Raw genomic sequence first — 20601 nt, 5'->3', positions numbered from 1 at the left:
AACTTTAATGTGCATGGGAATCACGTTAAGAGTTAGTCAAAATTCAGATTGTAATTCAGTATGTCTAGGGTAGGGACTGAGATTTTGCATTTCTAACAAGCTGTCCAGGCGATGCTGCTGACGCTCCTGGTTCATTGACCACACTTTGTCTAGCAAGGGACAGTGGGTAAATATCTTCCTGCCCCTCAGCAAAAGAAGAAAGAAGGTGTCCTTCTGCTTTGAGGCTTTGATGCTTTTTCTGATGTAGGAAAGTGCATCATGGAATGCTTTCTGTTTGAAACCAGCTATCCACTAACTAATTAAGAATCTGTTGTCCTAAATGTTTTTGAAATTTATAGTATTGCTGTTCTACTTCCTGAACAGTTAATTTAACAAATAAAATTTTTAAATATTTAGGAATTTAAAAAGATACATGAGACAGCTTGCATGAGGGAATTCAAAATCTTTCTGGGAAGGCAGAAAATTAACACATGAAATGCCAAATAAATGCTTTAGGAGCACAGTGGGGGGGAATTCATACTGACCAGAGAGGAAAGATACTTGGAAAAGCCTTCACAGAGGAGGTGATATTTGAATTTGACCTTGAAGAAAGAGTAGGATACTAATAGGTGAAAAACTGAGGGCAAGGAGAAGGATGTTTCAGGAACAAAGGTCTAAAGCAGGGGTTCTTAACTTTGGCTGCACATCAGATCATCCAGGAAGATTTAAAAAATAATTTCAGAGTCTAAATTAATTGGGGCCTGAGCAACAGTATTTTCTTCAAAACCCCCTGGTGATCTTAATGCACAGTCAGGTTGAGGACCATTGGAGATACAGAAACATACAAGGTTTTTGTTAAGATGTTTTAAAGTATTTGGAGGGAAATGGGAGGACCGTAGAGCAGAGAAGTTCCAGATGGTTCTTGGTAAAGATGGCTGGATCCACTGTGGTGTGAGGCAGTGTTCATGCAGTAGGGGAAAGGGCAGGAAGGCTGGCAGCCACGGCATCACCAGAATGGCTGATATGGCCAGGGTGGTGCTGGGATGTCACACCCAAGATGAGTGGGAGCAAACGGATAACCACTGAACTGCACTGGGTAATGAAGTGATGGGCTGACATCAAGAATGGCTTTAAGACAAATACCATATGATACCACTTATATGTGGAATCTAAAATATGACACAAATGAACTTATCTACGAAAAAGAAACAGACTCACAGACATAAAGAACAGATTTGTGGTTGCCAATGGGGAGAGGGGACGGGGGAGGGATGGATTATGAGTTTGGGATTAGCAGATGCAAACTAGTATATATAGAATGGATAAACAACAAGGTCCTACTGTACAGCACAGGGAACTATATTCAGGATCCCGGGATAAACCATAATGGAAAAGAATATGAAAAAGAATGTATGTATATGTATAAATGAATTACCTTGCTGTACAGCAGAAATTAACACAACATTGTAAATCAACTATACTACAACAAAATGAATTTTTTAAAAAAGAATGGCTTTAAGGCCTTCTAGTTGTAGTCCTTTCTTTCTGGTAAGCTTGTCTTTCCACTGGCTTCTTAGTAATATCTCCACATTCTCTTCTGGGCATCTGGTGGAAGGAGGCTGCTGGAAAATAGAGTTTCTACTTTGAAGTGTCCTCTTTCTTACCTTACCTTCTGTTTTTAAGTCTTACTTTCCTTATTACAATAATTTTGTACTCTTATGGTTTTGCATGATTACTAAAATTAGGTCTTTCACTTGATCACTTCCCCTTTCTCCAAGCTCTTTAGTCTCACTTCTTTTCCTTCACGCTTTTTCTTGAGCATTTCTTTTTTATAAGCTCTAAATCCTGTTGCTTTAGAACTCTGTGCCTGTTTAGTCTTCCTTTTTCTATTATACCTACATTCAGTCTCTCCAGGATCCTACTCAGCTTTCTGTTTTGACCCCATCATCCTGCTTCACTTACTTCTCATTTAGATCTTCTAATGAAAAAAGATCATTTTATAGTATGTTAACAAAGAACCTCTTATTGGTCAGCAGGCTAATGCTGCTTAAAATGTCAGTGGCTTCTTGCTCAATCCAAAACAGGCTGATGGAGTAAAGGACTGGTGTCTACTCTGCACATCCACTGAGAGAGAGAGGAAGAGAAACAAATTTGAGGGAGATACTAGTTTTTTGGGAGCCAGGCCTAGAAGTAGACACATCACTTCCACCCACATTCCAATGGCCAGAACTCAGTCATATGACCTCACTTTACTGTAAGAGAAGCTGGGAATGTGGTCTAGCAATGTGCCCAGGAGGAAAAAGAATTGGGGTTTGATGAACACATTGCATTCTTTGCCACACCCTACTTTTTCATGTCAGTCTTTCTAAAACTAGTACCTGTCAGGTCCTCCATGTTGGGAAGTATAAGAATGAGAGTTAGTTATTCTATGTTCACTGTACATCAGCTGTGTTACAAACATTATCTCATTCAGGCCTTAGGCAATCTTGCAAAGCAGTTATTATTTTCACTATAGCAATCTTACAGATGAGGAAGCCAAACAACAAAGACAAAATAATATACCCAAGGTTGCATAATTAGTATATATATGGTTGAACTGGCAGGGGAATCCAGGCAGTCTGATTCCAGAGCCCAGTAGCTTATGTTACACAGCCTCTCTTTCGAAGAAAGAAAATAGCCACCAGGGCTGGACAGAATTGGGTAGAAATGACTGTTCTGTAATCTACTGGTTGTATAATCTTGCACAAGTTTCTCAACTTCTGTAAGGCTTGGCTTCTTATGAATTATTAGTATTACTTACCTAATAGAATGGTCATGGGATTAAACGAGGTAATGTGTTTATTATATGCAGTTTTCATGACATTGTAAAATTTTCATGCTTAATGCTATGCCTGGTACATAGTAAGTGCACAACAAATATTAGCCATTTTTATTCATTATTATACCACATTGCTTCCTTACAAATCAATTAATCCTAAATGAAGGTTTTTGTCCAATATTTGGGCTAGTGGTTTTCATAGGTGTAGACTGATATTTCCCTTTTGTGTGGTATCCCTCCAAATTCCTTTACACCTTCTTTTATTATTTTTTTCAGAAAAGGTTTTGTTCATGTTAAAAATCCTTACCTGGACTCTATGGATGAAGATGTTCTCTATCACTTGGATTTAGGAACAAAAACACACAACCTACCAGAAATGTTTGGGGATGTAAAGGTAAAAGTATTTCTAACTTTAGGAAAAAAAATTGAGTTTCCCCTGGTGATATTTCTCCTTATTTTCCTAACATAAACTTTACACCTTTGGCTAGAGAAATGTCAGAGGTCCCCATAAGAACAAAAGCTGTGCTCGTTCTCTGAAACAATTTAGAATGTGTACATCATGAACAGTCATTTCCACCTTAACAAGATATAAAGGTTCCCAAACTAAATCTAATGCAAACATGGTTATTTGACTCTTCTGGTCCCTAAAGATAAATACAATTTTACTGACAATACTGCTGGGTGTTCAGAATTCATTACGATTCAGTTCACTATTTAACATCTTCAATTATAGGTGAACCTCACTAATTCTCATTTTATCAAATCATGAAATAACTCAACAAAACTAAAAATACTATCTTATACCACTTCTTGAAAACAACCATTATTCAATATTTCATATTATTAAGATTTTTGTTATTTCATAAAAAATATTATGAAATAATTGTTTCTGGAATGCTACTAGGAAAATTTTATGTCAGTATTATTTATCTTAATATATATGTTAATTATAAAAATGACTCATGTTCATTATTTAAAATTGGGAAAATATAAATAAGAACAAAGATTTTTATTTTTTATATTAAATTTAATACAGCAGGTTCTTATTAGTTACCTATTTTATATATATTAGTGTATATATGTCAATCTCAATCTCCCGATTCATCCCACCACCACCACTCACCCCCTGACCCCAGCTGTCCCCCCTTGGTGTCCATATGTTTGTTCTCTACATCTGTGTCTCTATTTCTGCCTTGCAAACTGGTTCATCTGTACCATTTTTCTAGATTCCACATATATGTGTTAATATACGATATTTGTTTTTCTCTTTCTGACTTACTTCACTCTGTATGACAGTCTCTAGATCCATCCATGTCTCTACAAATGACCCAATTTTGTTCCTTTTTATGGCTGAGTAACATTCCCTTGTACATATGTACCACATCTTCTTTATCCATTCGTCTGTCAATGGGCATTTAGGTTGCTTCCATGATGTGACTATTGTAAATAGTGCTGCAATGAACATTGGGGTGCATGTGTCTTTTTGAATTATGGCTTTCTCTGGATATATGCCCAGTAGTGGGATTGCTGGGTCATATGATAATTCTAGTTTTTAGTTTTTTAAGGAACCTCTACACTGTTCTCCATAGTGGCTGTATCAATTTACATTCCCACCGACAGGGCAAGAGGGTTCCCTTCTCTCCACACCCTCTCCAGCATTTGCTGTTTGTAGATTTTGTGATGATGCCCATTCTAACTGGTGTGAGCTGATACCTCATTGTAGTTTTGATTTGCATTTCTCTAATAATTAGTGATGTTGAGCAGATTTTCATGTGTCTCTTGGCCATCTGTATGTCTTCTTTGGAGAAGTGTCTCTTTAGGTCTTCTGCCCATTTGTGGATTGGGTTGTTTGTTTTTTTTAATATTGAGCTGCATGAGTTCTTTATATATTTTGGAGATTAATCCTTTGTCCATTGATTTGTCGGCAAATATTTTCTACCATTCTGAGGATTGTCTTTTCATCTTGTTTATGGCTTCCTTTGCTGTGCAAAAGCTTTTAAGTTTCATTACGTCCCATTTGTTTATTTTTGTTTTTATTTCCATTACTCTAGGAGGTGGATCAAAACATGTACTGCTGTGATTTATGTCAAAGAGTGTTCTTCCTATGTTTTCCTCTAAGAGTTTTATAGTGTCCAGTCCTACATTTAGGTCTTTAATTCATTTTGAGTTTATTTTTGTGTATGGTGTTAGAGAGTGTTCTAATTTCATTCTTTTACATGAAGCTGTCCCATTTTCCCAGCACCACTTATTGAAGAGACTGTCTTTTCTCCATTGTATATCCTTGCCTCCTTTGTCATTGATTAGTTGACCATAGGTGCGTGGGTTTATCTCTGGGCTTTCTATCCTGTTCCATTGATCTATATTTCTGTTTTTGTGCCAGTACCATATTGTCTTGATTACTGAAGCTTTGTAGTATAGTCTGAAATCAGGGAGTCTGATTCCTCCAGCTCCGTTTTTTTCCCTCAAGATTACTTTGGCTATTAGGGTCTTTGTGTCTCCACACAGATTTTAAGATTTTTTGTTCTAGTTCTGTAAAAAATGCCATTGGTAATTTGATAGGGATTGCACTGAATCTGTAGATTGCTTTGGAGGTAGAGTCATTTTCACAATATTGATTCTTCCAATCCAAGAACATGGTATATCTCTCTATCTGTTTGTATCATCTTTCATTTCTTTCATTAGTGTCTTACAGTTTCCTGCATACAGGTCTTTTGTTTCCCTAGCTATTTTATTCTTTTTGTTGCAATGGTGAATGGAATTGTTTCCTTAATTTCTCTGTCTGATCTTTTGTTGTTAGTGTATAGGAATGCAAGAGATTTCTGTGCATTAATTTTTATTTATTTATTTGGCTGCAATGGGGTCTTCGTTGCTTTGCGTGGGGTTTCTCTAGCTGTGGCGAGTGGGGGCTACTCTTTGCTGCGGGGCGTGGGCTTCTCATTGTGGTGGCTTCTCTTGTTGCAAAGCACGGGCTCGAGGCACGTGGGCTTCACTAGTTGTGGCATGCGGGCTCAGTAGTTGTGGCTTGCAGGCTCTAGAGCGCATGCTCAGTATTTGTGGTACACGGGCTTAATTGCTCCGCGGCATGTGGGATCTTCCTGAACCAGGGCTTGAACCCATGTCCCCTGCATTGGCAGGCAGATTCTTAACCACTGCACCACCAGGGAAGTCCCTCTGTGCGTTAATTTTGTATCCTGCAACTTTACCAAGTTCATCGATTACCTCTAGTAGTTTTCTGGTGGCATATTGAGGATTATCTATGTACAGTATCATGTCATCTGCAAACAGTGACAGTTTTACTTCTTTTCCAATTTGTATTCCTTTTATTTCTTTTTCTTCTCTGATTGCCATGGCTAGGACTTCCAAACCTATGCTGAATAACAGTGGCAAGAGTGGACATCCTTGTCTTTTTCCTGATCGTAGAGGAAATGCTTTCAGCTTTTCACCATTGAGAATGATGTTTGCTGTGGGTTTGTCGTATATGGCCTTTATTGTGTTGAGGTAGGTTCCCTCTATGCCCTCTTTCTGGAGAGTTTTTATCATAAATGGGTGTTGAATGTTGTCAAAATCTTTTTCTGCATCTACTGAGATGATCATGTGGTTTTTAATTCTCCAATTTGTTAATATGGTGTATCACACTGATTGATTTTTTGTATATTGAAGAATCCTTGCATCCCTGGTATAAATCCCACTTGATCATGCTGCATGATCCTTTTAGTGTGTTGTTGGATTCCGTTTGCTAGCATTTTGTTGAGGATTTTTGCATCTATATCCATCAGTGATATTGGTCTGTAACTTTCTTTTTTTGTAGTATCTTTGTCTGGTTTTGGAATCAGGGTGATGGTGGCCTCGTAGAATGAGTTTGGGAGTGTTCCTTCCTCTGCAATTTTTTGGAAGAGTTTGAGAAAGATGGGTGTTAGCTCTTTTCTAAATGTTTGATAGAATTCACCTGTGAAGTCATCTGGTCCTGGACTTTTGTTTGTTGGAAGATTTTTCATCACAGTTTCAATTTGATTGAATTGTGATTGGTTTGTTCATATTTTCTTGTGATTGGTTTGTTCATATTTTCTGTTTCTTCCTGGTTCAGTCTTGGAAGGTTATACCTTCCTAAGAATTTGTCCATTTCTTCCAGGCTGTCCATTTTATTGGCATAGAGTTGCTTGTAGTAGTCTCTTATGATGCTTTGTATTTCTGCGGTGTCCGTTGTTACTTCTTTTTCATTGCTAACTTTATTGATTTAAGTCTTCCTATTTTTCTTGATGAGTCTAGCTAAAGGTTTATCAATTTTGTTTATCTTCTCAAAGAACCAGCTTTTAGTTTTATTGATCTTTGCTATTGTTTTCTTTGTTTCTATTTCATTTATTTCTGCTTTGACCTTTATGATTTCTTTCCATCTACTAACTTTGGGTTTTGTTTGTTCTTCTTTCTCTAGTTCCTTTAGATGTTAGGTTAGATTATTTATTTGCGATTTTTCTTGTTTCTTGAGGTAGGATTGTATTGCCATAAACTTCTCTCTTAGGACTGCTTTTGCTGCACCCCATAGGTTTTGGTTCGCCGTGTTTGCATTGTCACTTGTCTCTAGGTATTTTTTGATTTCCTCTTTGATTTCTTCAGTGATCTCTTGGTTATTTAGTAACGTATTGTTTAGCTTCCATGTGCTTGTGTTTTTTACGTTTTTTTCCCTGTAATTTATTTCTAATCTCATGGTGTTGTGGTCGGAAAAGATGTTTGATATGATTTCAGTTTTCTTAAACTTCCCGAGGCTTGATTTGTGACCCAAGATGTGATCTATCCTGGAGAATGTTACCTGTGCACTTGAGAAGAAAGTGTAATCTGCTATTTTGGGATGGAATGTCTGATAATTATCAATTAAATCAATCTGGTCTTTTGTGTCTTTTAAAGCCTCTGTTTCCTTATTTTCTTTTTTTTTTTTTAACATCTTTATTGGAGTATAATTGCCTCACAATGTTGTGTTAGTTTCTGCTGTATAACAAAGTGAATCAGCTATACGTACACATATATCCCCATATCCTCTCCCTCTTGCGTCTCCCTCCCACCCTCCCTATCCCACCCCTCTAGGGGGTCACAAAGCACTGAGCTGATCTCCTGTGCTATGTGGCTGCTTCCCACTAGCTATCTATTTTACATTTGGTGGTGTATATATGTCAATGCCCCTCTCTCACTTCGTCCCAGCTTACCCTTCCCCCTCCCCGTGTCCTCAAGTCCATGCTTATTAATTTTCTGTCTGCATGATATGTCCATTGGTGTAAGTGAGGTGTTAAAGTGCCCCACTATTATTGTGTTACTGTTGATTTCCTCTTTTACAGCTGTTAGCATTTGCCTTATGTATTGAGGTGCTCCTATGTTGGGTGCATATATATTTATAAATGTTATATCTTCTTCTTGGATTGATCCCTTGATCATTATGTAGTGTCCTTCCTTGTCTCTTGCAACATTCTTTATTTTAAAGTCTACTTTATCTGATATGAGTATTGCTACTCCAGCTTTCTTTTTTTTTTTTTTTTTTTTTTTGCGGTACGCAGGCCTCTCACTGTTGTGGTCTCTCCTGTTGCAGAGCACAGGCTCCGGACGCACAGGCCCAGCAGCCATGGCTTACGGGCCTAGCCGCTCCGCAGCACGTGGGATCCTCCCAGACCGGGGCATGAACCCGCATCCCCTGCATTGTCAGGCGGACTCTCAACCACTGCCCCACCAGGGAAGCCCCAGCTTTCTTTTGATTTCCATTTGCATGGAATATCTTTTTCCATCCCCTCACTTTCAGTCTGTATGTATCCTTAGGTCTGAAGTGGTTGTCTCTAGACAGCATATATATGGGTCTTGTTTTTGTATCCATTCAGCGAGCCTGTGTCTTTTGGTTGGAGCATTTAATCCAGTGACATTTAAGTTAATTATCGATACGTATGTTCCTATTACCATTTTATTAATTGTTTTGGGTTTATTTTTGTAGGTCCTCTTCTTCTCTTGTGTTTCCCACTTAGAGAAGTTCCTTTAGCATTTGTTGTAGAGCTGGTTCAGTGGTGCTGAATTCTCTTAGCTTTTGCTTGTCTGTAAAGCTTTTGATTTCTCCGTCAAATCTGAATGAGATCCTTGCTGGGTAGAGTAATCTTGGTTGTAGGTTCTCTCCTTTCATCACTTTAAATATATCATGCCACTCCCTTCTGGCTTGTAGAATTTCTGCTGAGAAGTCAGCTGTTAATCTTATGGGAGTTCCTTTATATGTTATTTGTCATTTTTCCCTTGTTGCTTTTAATAATTTTTCTTTGTCTTTAATTTTTGTCAATTTGATTACTATTGCCTCGGTGTGTTTATCCTTGGGTTTATCCTATATGGGACTCTCTGCTCTTCCTGGACTTGGGTGGCTATTTCCTTTCCCATGTGAGGGAAATTTTCTACTATAATCTCTTCAAATATTTTCTCAGGTCATTTCTGTCTGTCTTCTCCTTCTGAGACCCCTATAATGTGAATGTTGTTGTGTTTAATGTTGTCCCAGAGGTCTCTTAGGCTGTTTTCATTTTTTTTCATTCTTTTTTCTTTATTCTGTTCTGCAGCAGTGAATTCCACCACTCTGTCTTCCAGGTCACTTCTCAGTTATTCTGCTATTGATTCCTTCTAGTGTATTTTTCATTTAAGTTATTGTGTTGTTCATCTGTTTGTTTGTTCTTTAATTCTTCTAGGTCTTTGTTAAACATTTCTTGCATCTTCTCGATCTTTGCCTCCATTCTTTTTCCAAGGTCCTGGATCATCTTCACTATCATTATTCTGAATTCTTTTTCTGGAAGGTTGCCTATCTCCACTTCATTTAGTTGTTTTTCTGGGGTTTTACCATTTTCCTTCATCTGATACATAGTCCTCTGCCTTTTCATTTTTTCTATCATTCTGTGAATGTGGTTTTCATTCCACAGGCTGCAGGATTGTATTTCTTCTTCCTTCTGCTGTCTGTCCTCTGGTGGATGAGGCTATCTAAGAGGCCTGTGCAAGCTTCCTGATGGGAGGCACTGGTGGTGGGCAGAGCTGGGTGTTGCTCTGGTGGGCAGTGTTCAGTACAACTTTAATCTGCTTGTCTGCTGATGGGTGGGGCTGAGTTCCCTCCCTGTTGGTTGTTTGGCCTGAAGCAGCCCAGCACTGGAGGCTATAGGCTGTTTGCTGGGGCTAATGGTGGACTCCGGGAGGGCTCATGCCAAGAAGTACTTCCCAGAACTTCTGCTTCCAGTGTCCTTGTCCCCACAGTGAGCCAGAGCCACCCCCCACCTCTGCAGGAGACCCTCTACACTAGCAGGTAAGTCTGGTTCAGTCTCCTATGGGGTCACTGTTCCTTCCCTCTGGGTCTTGATGTGCACACTACTTTGTGTGTACCCTCTAAGAGTGGAGTCTCTGTTTCCCCCAGTCCTGTCAAAGTCCTATAGTCAAATCCCACTAGCCTTCAAAGTCTGATTCTCTGGGAATTCCTCCTCCCACTGCTGTACCCCCAGGTTGGGAAGCCTGATGTGGGGCTCAGAACCTTCACTCCAGTGAGTGGACTTCTGTGGTATAATTGTTCTCTAGTTTGTGAGTCACCCACCTAGTGGTTATGGGATTTGATTTTATTGTGATTGTGCCCCTCCTGCCATCTCACTGAGGCTTCTCCTTTGTCTCTGGGTGTGGGGTATCTCTTTTGGTGAGTTCCAGTGTCATCCTGTCAATGATTGTTCAGCAGTTAGTTGTGATTCCAGTGCTCCTGCAAGAGGGAGTGAGTGCATGTCCTTCTACTCTGTCATCTTGAACCAATCTAGAACAATGATTTTTAAAAACACGTCTAAAAAAACCCCTACCAGCTAAACAACGATGCCATCAACCTATTTTCTTTTCTTTCAGTTCTTTTTAACAAATAGATTTTTAAATAGTTGGAATTACATAACTTTACAGTCTGTGTTTTTCACTTAACTTTATGTCATTAACATTTCCCCATATTACAGTGTTCTCTTTGAAACACATGGTTTATGGATGCCAAGCGCCTGTGCCATACATTACATAGTCTACTACTGACTTTAATGTTGAAGTATTTTCTATCATAAACACACTCAAATGGATATTATTGTACCTATAATTTTTTTTACATTTAAGTCTATTAAGATTTACAGAAATGGTCAAAGGGAATGAACTTAAAAAATTTTTTTTTTGTTTTCTAAAAGGCCTACACCTAATCACAGTCCCACCGCTAGAGAATTGTGCAGTTTTCATCTGACTTTTATTCACTCCTTTAGCAATTACAAGAACAAAAATAAAAGCTCTCAGACCCACTACCTCAAATCTTCACATTCCCTCTTTTAGGTGGGTGTAGCAGATATTCATTTCCTCCATAAAACAAGGAAATTGAATTCAGAGTGGTCAAAGGTGGTTAACAAATTACACCATATAGTGGCAGAGCTAGGACTTGGACCAAATTCTTCTAAGTCCAATTTCCAGGGTTCTTGCCCACTGCACTAGCTGGGCTTTTTGAGTCATCATAACTGAGAATAGTCTATTAATTGACAGGGGGCATTGAAGAAAGGGGAGGAAGAGGAGGAGGCGGTTAGCTAGACAAAGAAGGAGGAGGAGGAGAAGGAAGGAAGGGTGGCAGGGTGGGGAGGAGAAGAAATAAATCTATGATATTCATTAACAGTAGGGGCTACATTGCTCCCTCCCCCTCCCATCTTTCCTAGGGCACAGGTGTGATGGTGTGGGCTTATCTGATGTGACCCGCCCATTTCCCTACTCCTCTGCAGTCAGCAGCTCTTTGCTCTTTCATGGCCTTCCCTCAATCTTTTGCTTCATCTTTTCATCTCTTCCTACTGCTGTTTCTGATGTTTATGCTCCAAGAGTAAATTGATCAAGGCTGTCTTTGATACTCATTAATTGGACTTTACCTGAATTCAAATGTTAGGTTTGAGGTTCATGCTTCACAATGACTTTTCCAGGACCCTTACATAAGGATAATTCTGATTAATTAAATGATCTATCATAATTAATAAACTAACATGAACATCTAATTAATAACTAAATAGACTGATGTTTTTGAGATAGAAAGTGATCTATAATTTACATATCTAGGTATCTGTCTCTCCTCTACCTGCCTAGATTTTTATCAGCACTTATTCTCATACTTCATCATAACCACTATCCAACCTTATAAGCTCATAATCCACCTGGCTGTGGACAATTTCAATAGATTCTCTTTTGGATAAAAAGACATGCTCTGGTTTAGAACTCATTTTTTTCTACTAGAGAACAACTCTATTGATTGGGCCATTTTGATGGATAGGAGGCAAAAGTGTGTGTGTGTGTGTGGGGGTGTAGATTGGGGAGCAGGTAACGTAGTTCCAAATGATCAGAATTGGCTGTTTAACCTATTCTTTAGAGGCAACAGGTAAAGCCTGACTTATATTTATAGATGCTCTTCTCAGAAACTTGCCTCCTTCCAGTTACGTTCTTATCTTTGAATAAGAACATGCTAGGTTCAATTTCTCAACTCCCTTAAATCCCAGGGTAGCAATTCTAGCTAATAAGAGAGGACATAATCCATCAGTACCTGAAAACTCAGCCTTGTCTTCACAGAGATGATAATCATTATTAACAGCACTATCTTCAAAGAAAAGGAGAACTCTGGGTGTGTAAAATTTTAAATCTTAAAGATTCTGACAACCATTCCTATTTTATTCATTTTCTTACTTACTGTACTTAAAAGGTTTTGTTAGTTGCTACTTCAAAATATCAGTGGCTTAACACAATGTAAGTTTGTTTCTCACTCACACTGAGTACCAAGTGGGTGCTCCTGGTCAATCAGTGGCTTTCTTCCAACTGGTGATTAGGGACCCAGGCTCCTTCTATCTTGTTGCTCTGTCATCTTCAAGGAGTGCCTTGCAAAGTTTCACTGGGTGTCAGCGCCCATTCAGCAGACAAACAGAAGACAATCTACAGGATCACCAATGGGAGATTTCTATGTGTTAGAACTGGAAGCGACACCATTTCTGTTCACATTCTAGTAGCTGGAACTCAGGCATATGGTCTCATCTACCTGAAGAGGAGGCTGGGAAGTTGAGTTTAGTAGTGTGCCCAGAAAGAAGGGGGAAGAGTTTGGTAAACAGCTAATGTCTTTTGTCATATAGACTTGAATCAATCAATCAGTTGAAAAATATAGTGGAGTATCTTTAGAAGTTATCTACTCAAATTCAACCTCCAAATATATCTTTTATAAGATCACTAACTGGTACCCTCCAATCTCTCCCTAGAAATCTCAAGTAACATGGAAAAGCATTATCTTACAATACTATGTAATATGTATTTTAAGTCTCTATACTCCTTTATTAACAGACAAAATACATATACTGCAGTAGGACCAGATAAATACAACATGGCAAAGCTAAGTCTTTCAAGACACTAGGCATATTTGAAAGTGAGTTCATTCTGGCAGTCTTTAGGCAAAGTCCTTAACATAGTTTTGTAATGCTTCAGACTCCTTCCCAAGACATTTCTATCTTCTTTGATAAAACCAGGACAAATGATAATTTTTTGGGGGGGACATAAATCACAGAAAGTGTCACTTAAAGTCATTGTTGGTTGGTGGTCTTCAGCCATATTTTACTCCTCGTCAAAGCAGCCAGACTGAAAATTGTGTCAATAGGTGATATTTAGTAGGTCTGATTTAGAAGTAAGTCTTCAAGAACAAAAACGCTTTTGTCTACACTTATCATCTTTATGTCTCCAGAAACATTCAGAAATTCCTGTTGATTACAGCAATATCTAAGTTCAAAGAAGAATTCAAACCACAAGCTATTCCAACATCTGTTTTGGTTTTATGGTCAATCTGAATAGTTGTAATTTACATTTACTGGCACCGCACACTGAGGTTATTTTCAAACTACTGTATTTTGTAAAAAGGAAATAACAACAACAAAAATGACCTCCTTGTACTTGGATCTTGAGCCAAGTCTTAACTGTCCATACGAACAGAGGGGAATATTTCACAAATAATCAATGCTAATTTAAAAACTTACCTTAGACCATGGTCTTATCCTCTTTGCTACTCAGCCTTGATGGCTAACTTTCATTGCAGTTCATTACCAACTTTAGGCCCCAACAGAGAAACTCATAAGAAGACACAGAAAAGATAATAATGAGGGTAGAAGAGAGGCAGAGGGCCTGGATAAAAGGATAATTACATCCCACCATCGAGAATGAGGGTGGCATAGGAATTATTGCTAAATGGAAACAAAATGCATCATGTAATGAGACCACCCAATACTCACAGTAAATTGTGAATCGGGCACCTAATTCTACAACCTCAGTTAGTTATTTCCTTGGGCAGATACTCTTTATCCTTGTGAGGGGCCTCACTGGCAATCCTTCTGAAGCTCTGCCTAATGCTGCCCACATCAGTCAGGCACTACCAGCTGCCTTTTCCTTACTGGATTTGAACTAGTTTCATTTGCACTAAATTCCAAAAATACAGAAACAAATAAGCAAGCTCAAAAGCAGGGCCAGGAAATTGCTCTATGATATGAAAAACGGAAGTTGCCATTTGTTGACCACTCAGAAAGTGCCTGGCTTTGTCCCCTATCATGTTCAATCTCATCTTATCCTCACAAAAACCCTCTGAAGGATACTACGGTTTTTTTGTTTGTTTGTTTGTTTCTATTTTGGAGGTGATAATCTGAGGCACGTAGAGATTACACGTATAACACTGAACAAACTACTTAATCAGATACAGGGTTGGGGTGCAAAGCCAGGCTTCTCTAACCTCAAAGGTTAGTCCTTAAACCATTGTGTTGCCTTATCTCTCTGACTTGGAGCCTCTTCAGACTCTGTGCACCTCACTGCTCAGCTCAGATTCCAGAATGACTTTGCACCTGGCACCTTTCTGTGGGCTGTGCTTCCTCGGGTCTCTGACATCTGCTGCCACTCCTCCTCCCCACTGCTGAGCCCTGGTCCCCACCAGTCTGGCTGCTCATCCACGCTGCTCTTAGGCCATGTCCATCCTCTCTCTGATATCCACCTCTCCCATCCCTGGGACTGATGTACCCCTAAGAGGCTATTGCACAAGCAACCACCAGACAATTTTATTACCATATTTTATTAGATTTGACACCCTTGACTACAATCCATATTGTAATTTCAGAGATGTTAAAATGTGAATAAGACAAAAATAAAACCAAATTGTTGGAAATGAAGAAATACCGTAGTGAGATTTCTAGTCTACAATGATAAGGCTTGTTCCATGAAAATGTCTTCTGAATGAGAAGTTGGAAAGTCTTGATGTGTTTTCTTTAAAGCTTTAAATTAACATAGTACATTTTATAATAAAAACGTATGATTGGGAATGTGGAATCAGAAAACACATCTAAACTTATAGTTCTCATGTTATGTATTTCCATGTCCTCGGAATTGACACATTAAGTCTATAGCCCGCTAATGCCCAACAATAAGCTGCCTATGTCCACTTAAGATGCTTCTTGATGTTCACCATGACAAAAACACCAGGAAACACCCACCTGAACAAAATCAACACTTATTTTGATTTTGTGATTATCTTTTTCATTACTAATTATGTACATAAACTATGTTTCTGGTTGCCTTATTTACCGGGTAATGATGCCAATTAGTTAACTCATGAACATAACCCATAACATCTACATATACCCTTAAGAATATAATTGAAAAATAAAAACATTAAAGTTGAAAGCTGACCCTTGCTTTTTATCCCAGTTACTAAGGCAGGTTATTGTTTATTTTTATTAACAGTTTGTCTGCGTTGGTGGAAGCCCTAACAGAATGAAAGCATTTGCACTGTTTATGCACAAGGAACTCAGATTGGAAGACAGTGAAGAAGACGTTAAGGACATCTGTGCCGGGACTGACAGATATTGTATGTACAAAATTGGTCCCGTGCTCTCTATCAGTGTAAGTACTCAATGGCTGCACGTCACATAGTCATCACAAGCTAGCAAAAGAAAGTGGGAACTTCCAAATACAGGAGTTCTTTTTCCCCTCCTGCTTTGCATTTTCACACAATAAATTAAGTGTCCAGGTGTGACATTCATAGTTGGAAAAAGTCCTAGGGGCAGAAAATAACATTCAGTGCTACTTTGGTTTGCTTTATTAGTTACCACTTAGCTATGCAAGTTAGGAGAAAAAACCCTCAAAGCACATTTCCTCTCTTTAGCTTGTAACTGATTAATAAGCCACCAGCAATTTTTTCTCCTCTACCCTTTATCCAGCTTTGGGAATGTTGGGCTTTTAGTACACAGGGGCCAATTTTCAGGATTACCCAAGTTGTGCCATTTAACACTGTAATAAGCTCACTGAAAAGCTGCTAATACATTTCCATGGAGCTCTTGCAAACTGCTTTCCTGTATTTAGAATATGTTAACAGCTCTGGACACACAGTGTCCTGAGACAATATGAAAGTGGAATGACTTGCAATTTTAGGGAACACAGAGACCGTTTCCCTCTTGGACTCAGGATAGCATACACTTAGCGGAACGTACATGCGTGTGCACCCAGCTTGCCTTCCAAGTGGGTCTCTCTGCCACAGGGCTGTATTCTGAAACAATAGCTCTGAGTCTGTACATATCTGTACACTGCAGCCCTCATAAGGGGCACAGCTAAGCATGCCAGGTGACAAGGGAAGAATCCACTGCAGAGATGTGATAATTCTAAGGAGCTGGATTATATGTGACTCCCGCACCGGGGAATAACTATCAATTGCCCTATAGCACGTGGAGATGGAAGGATGGATGATCATGGCTGGAAGCCTAGACCGAAGAAGGGAAAATTATGCAACACCGGTGGGACAGCCAAGTTGGTCTCCCCTCTGGGACAAAATACATGAAACCTGCTTTGGGCTCACATGGGAGAATCCATTCGTTCATTTGTTCATTCAACAATTACAGAAAGCTACATTAGAAAGAAACTGAGTATCCCCAGATCTTGGCACATTTTGTCTTGCTAACTTTTGCTTGACTTTTAGACTACAACTCTTTGTCCTTTTCTTTGCACAATAAATGGGTAAGGACAGAAAAGTAAAATTTATAAAAATGTGAAACTATCATAAACAAGTAGTAAAACTTCAGAGTAAGATATAAAAATGGCAGTAGACTGATCCTGCTGTCCATCAGGGAAAAAGAACTGAAATATGCATCATGTCCAGAGGGGTCAGACAATTAGAAATGAGTCTCACTAGGCAGAAAGAGGATTTCCAGTTGAGACCACTTCTTTGAAAATTCTTCCTCTGCAGCAGCTGCTGAGGAGTGTGTGTGTGTGTGTGTGTGAGAGAGAGAGAGAGAGAGCGAGCGAGACAGAGAAAGAGAGAAAGAGAGAGAGTCTAGCAGAAACATACAAGCCCATTTGTCATTTTATCACCGTGACACATATTAAGTGATAATCATAAACCTATTAAATATCTGATTTAGGAGGAACCTAATAGATTAAATAATGGTTCATTTTCTTAATATACAATTGAGGAAATGAGATTTAGAGAGTTTATTCATTAGTGGTAGAGTCCAGTCTTGTTAATCTTGGATATACATTTTTTTTGATTAAGTAATGTTTTTAATTTTGATCAACTTAAAAAATACAGAAAAATGCGAATAAGGAACTGTAGCCATATTCAGAATTACTGATATACATGTTTCCATCTTTTGTGTATGTATCTACCCATCTATCTGATTTCTTTCTTTCTTTCTCTCTTTCTCTTCCTTCCTTCCTTCCTTTTTCTTTCTTTCTTTTCCTTCTTTCTCTTTTTTTCCTTCTTTCTTTATCCTTCCATCTATCATCTATACTTGTATGCATGTGTGTGTATGTATGTATGTAACTCTCTAAAGTTTCCTTCAAATTTTCTCTATTCTTCAAATAGTCTGCTATAACAGCTGTTTTGTGTGTATTTCATGTATCAATTCAGATCATTTTTTTCTAATGTTTTGGTATTATTTTGTCAATGGGTGATAGAATATAAGTTTTATTTGTTTCTCTTTGTTGATATTGTACTTGCTTTTATTTAACTGATTAATTGCTGTCTTTATTGGGGGGGTTTATCATTTTTACTTATTTTTTTTCCTTTAGCATTGTTCATTTTTTTTTGAATTTTATTTTATTTTTTTAAACAGCAGGTTCTTATTAGTTATCTATTTTATGCATATTAGTGTATATACGTCAATCCCAATCTCCCAATTCATCCCACCACCAACTCCACCCCCGGCCGCTTTCCCCCCTTGGTGTCCATACGTTTGTTCTCTACATCTGTGTCTCTATTTCTGCCTTGCAAACCGGTTCATCTGTACCATTTTTCTAGATTCCACATATATGTGTTAATATACAATAGTTGTTTTTCTCTTTCTGACATAGTTCACTCTGTATGACAGTCTCTAGATCCATCCACGTCTCTACAAATGACCCAATTTCATTCCTTTTAATGGCTGAGTAATATCCCCTTGTATATACGTACCACATCTTTATCCATTCATCTGTCAATGGGCATTTAGGTTGCTTCTATGACCTGGCTATAGTAAATAGTGCTGCAATGAACATATTGGTACATGACTCTTTTTGAATTATGGTTTTCTCTGGGTATATGCCCAGTAGTGGGATTGCTGGATCATATGGTAATTCTATTTTTAGTTTTTTAAGGAACCTCCATCCTATTCTCCATAGTGGCTGCATCAATTTACATTCCCACTAACAGTGCAAGAGAGTTCCCTTTTCTCCACACCCTCTCCAGAATTTGTTGTTTGTAGATTTTCTCATGATGGTCATTCTGACCGGTATGAGGTGATACCTCATTGTAGTTTTGATTTGCATTTCACTAATAATTAGTGATGTTGAGAAGATTTTCATGTGCCTCTTGGCCCTCTATATGTCTTCTTTGGAGAAATGTCTCTTTAGATCTTCTGCCCATTTTTGGATTGGGTTTGTTTTTTTAATATTGAGCTGCATGAGCTGTTTATATATTTTGGAGATTAATCCTTTGTCCATTGATTCATTTGCAAATATCTTCCCCTATTCTGAGGGTGGTCTTTTCGTCTTGTTTATAGTTTCCTTTGCTTTGCAAAAGCTTTTAAGTTTCATTAGGGCCCATTTGTTTATTTTTATTTCCATTACTCTAGGAGGTGGGTCAAAAAAGATCTTGCTGTGGTTTATGTCAAAAAGTGTTCTTCCTATGTTTTCCACTAAGAGGTTTATGGTGTCTGGTCTTATATTTAGGTCTTTAATCCATTTGGAGTTCATTTTTGTGTATGGTGTTAGGGAGTGTTCTAATTTCATTCTTTTACATGTAGCTGTCCAGTTTTTCCAGCACCACTTATTGAAGAGACTGTCTTTTCTCCATTGTATATCCTTGCCTCCTTTGTCACTGATTAGTTGACCATATGTGTGTGGGTTTATCTCTGGGCTTTCTATCCTGTTCCATTGATCTATATTTCTGTTTTTGTGCCAGTACCATACTATCTTGATTACTGAAGCTTTGTAGTATAGTCTGAAGTCAGGGAGTCTGATTCCTCCAGCACCACTTTTTCCCTCAAGATTGCTTTGGCTATTCGGGGTCTTTTGTGTCCCCATATAAATTTTAAGATTTTTTGTTCTAGTTCTGTAAAAAGTGCCATTGGTAGTTTGATAGGGATTGCATTGAATCTGTAGATTGCTTTGGGTAGTAGAGTCATTTTCACAATATTGATTCTTCCAACCCAGGAACATGGTATATCTCTCCATCTGTTTGTGTCATCTTTGATTTCTTTCATCAGTGTCTTACAGTTTTCTGAGTACAGGTCTTTTACCTACTTAGGTAGGTTTATTTCTAGGTATTTTATTCTTTTTGTTGCAATGGTGAATGGGATTGTTTCCTTAATTTCTCTGTCTGATCTTTTGTTGTTAATGCATAGGAATGCAAGAAATTTCTTGCATTAATTTTGTATCCTGCAACTTTACAAAATTCATCGATTAGCTCTAGTAGTTTTCTGGTGGCATATTGAGGATTATCTATGTACAGTATCATGTCATCTGCAAACAGTGACAGTTCTACTTCTTCTTTTCCAGTCTGTATTCCTGTTATTTCTGTTTCTTCTCTGATTGCCATGGCTAGAACTTCCAAAACTATGTTGAATAATAGTGGCAAGAGTGGACATCCTTGTCTTGTTCCTGATCTTAGAGGAAATGGTTTCCATTTTTCACCATTGAGAATGATGTTTGCTGTGGGTTTGTCATATATGACCTTTATTATGTTGAGGTAGGTTCCCTCTATGCCCACTCTCTGGAGAGTTTTTATCATAAATGGGTGTTGAATGTTGTCAAAAGCTTTTTCTGCATCTACTGAGATGATCATATGGTTTTTATTCTTCAATTTGTTAATATGGTGTATCACATTGATTGATTTTTTGTATATTGAAGAATCCTTGCATCCCTAGGATAAATTCCACTTGATCATGATGTATGATCCTTTTAATGTGTTGTTGGATTCTGTTTGCTAGTATTTTGTTGAGGATTTTTGCATCTATATTCATCAGTGATATTGTTCTGTAACTTTCTTTTTTTGTAGTATCTTTGTCTGGTTTTGGAATGAGGGTGATGGTGGCTTCGTAGAGTGAGTTTGGGAGTGTTCCTTCTTCTGCAATTTCTTGGAAGAGTTTGAGAAAGATGGGTGTTAGCTCTTTTCTAAATGTTTGATAGAATTCACCTGTGAAGTCATCTGGTCCTGGACTTTTGTTTGTTGGAAGATTTTTCATCACAGTTTCAATTTGATTACTTGTGATTGGTTTGTTCATATTTTCTGTTTCTTCCTGGTTCAG

At 38.2% G+C, this 20601-nt stretch overlaps 2 protein-coding genes across 3 annotated transcripts in view; one reads left to right on the top strand and one right to left on the bottom strand.

Annotated features, from left to right (window-relative positions):
• Positions 1-20601, top strand: part of UPP2 (uridine phosphorylase 2) — a 42613-nt gene that overhangs the window by 1872 nt on the left and 20140 nt on the right. Inside the window, exons 2-3 of the mRNA XM_019922292.3 lie at positions 3074-3191; positions 15569-15727. Coding sequence (XP_019777851.2) covers positions 3074-3191; positions 15569-15727 — 277 coding nt within the window. The remainder of the gene's footprint in view (positions 1-3073; positions 3192-15568; positions 15728-20601) is intronic.
• The window catches only part of CCDC148 (coiled-coil domain containing 148), a 339783-nt gene continuing 331046 nt past the window's right edge, over positions 11865-20601 (bottom strand). The window contains exon 16 of one of the 2 annotated variants that reach the window (XM_073807692.1): positions 11865-12742. In XM_073807692.1, coding sequence (XP_073663793.1) covers positions 12709-12742 — 34 coding nt within the window. In that variant the 3' untranslated portion in view covers positions 11865-12708. The remainder of the gene's footprint in view (positions 12743-20601) is intronic. The other variant, XM_073807693.1, reaches the window with a different exon arrangement.

Source organism: Tursiops truncatus, chromosome 7, assembly GCF_011762595.2.
Source record: "Tursiops truncatus isolate mTurTru1 chromosome 7, mTurTru1.mat.Y, whole genome shotgun sequence".
Lineage (NCBI taxonomy): Eukaryota > Metazoa > Chordata > Mammalia > Artiodactyla > Delphinidae > Tursiops > Tursiops truncatus.
This window is presented reverse-complemented; position numbering and strand designations above follow the sequence as displayed.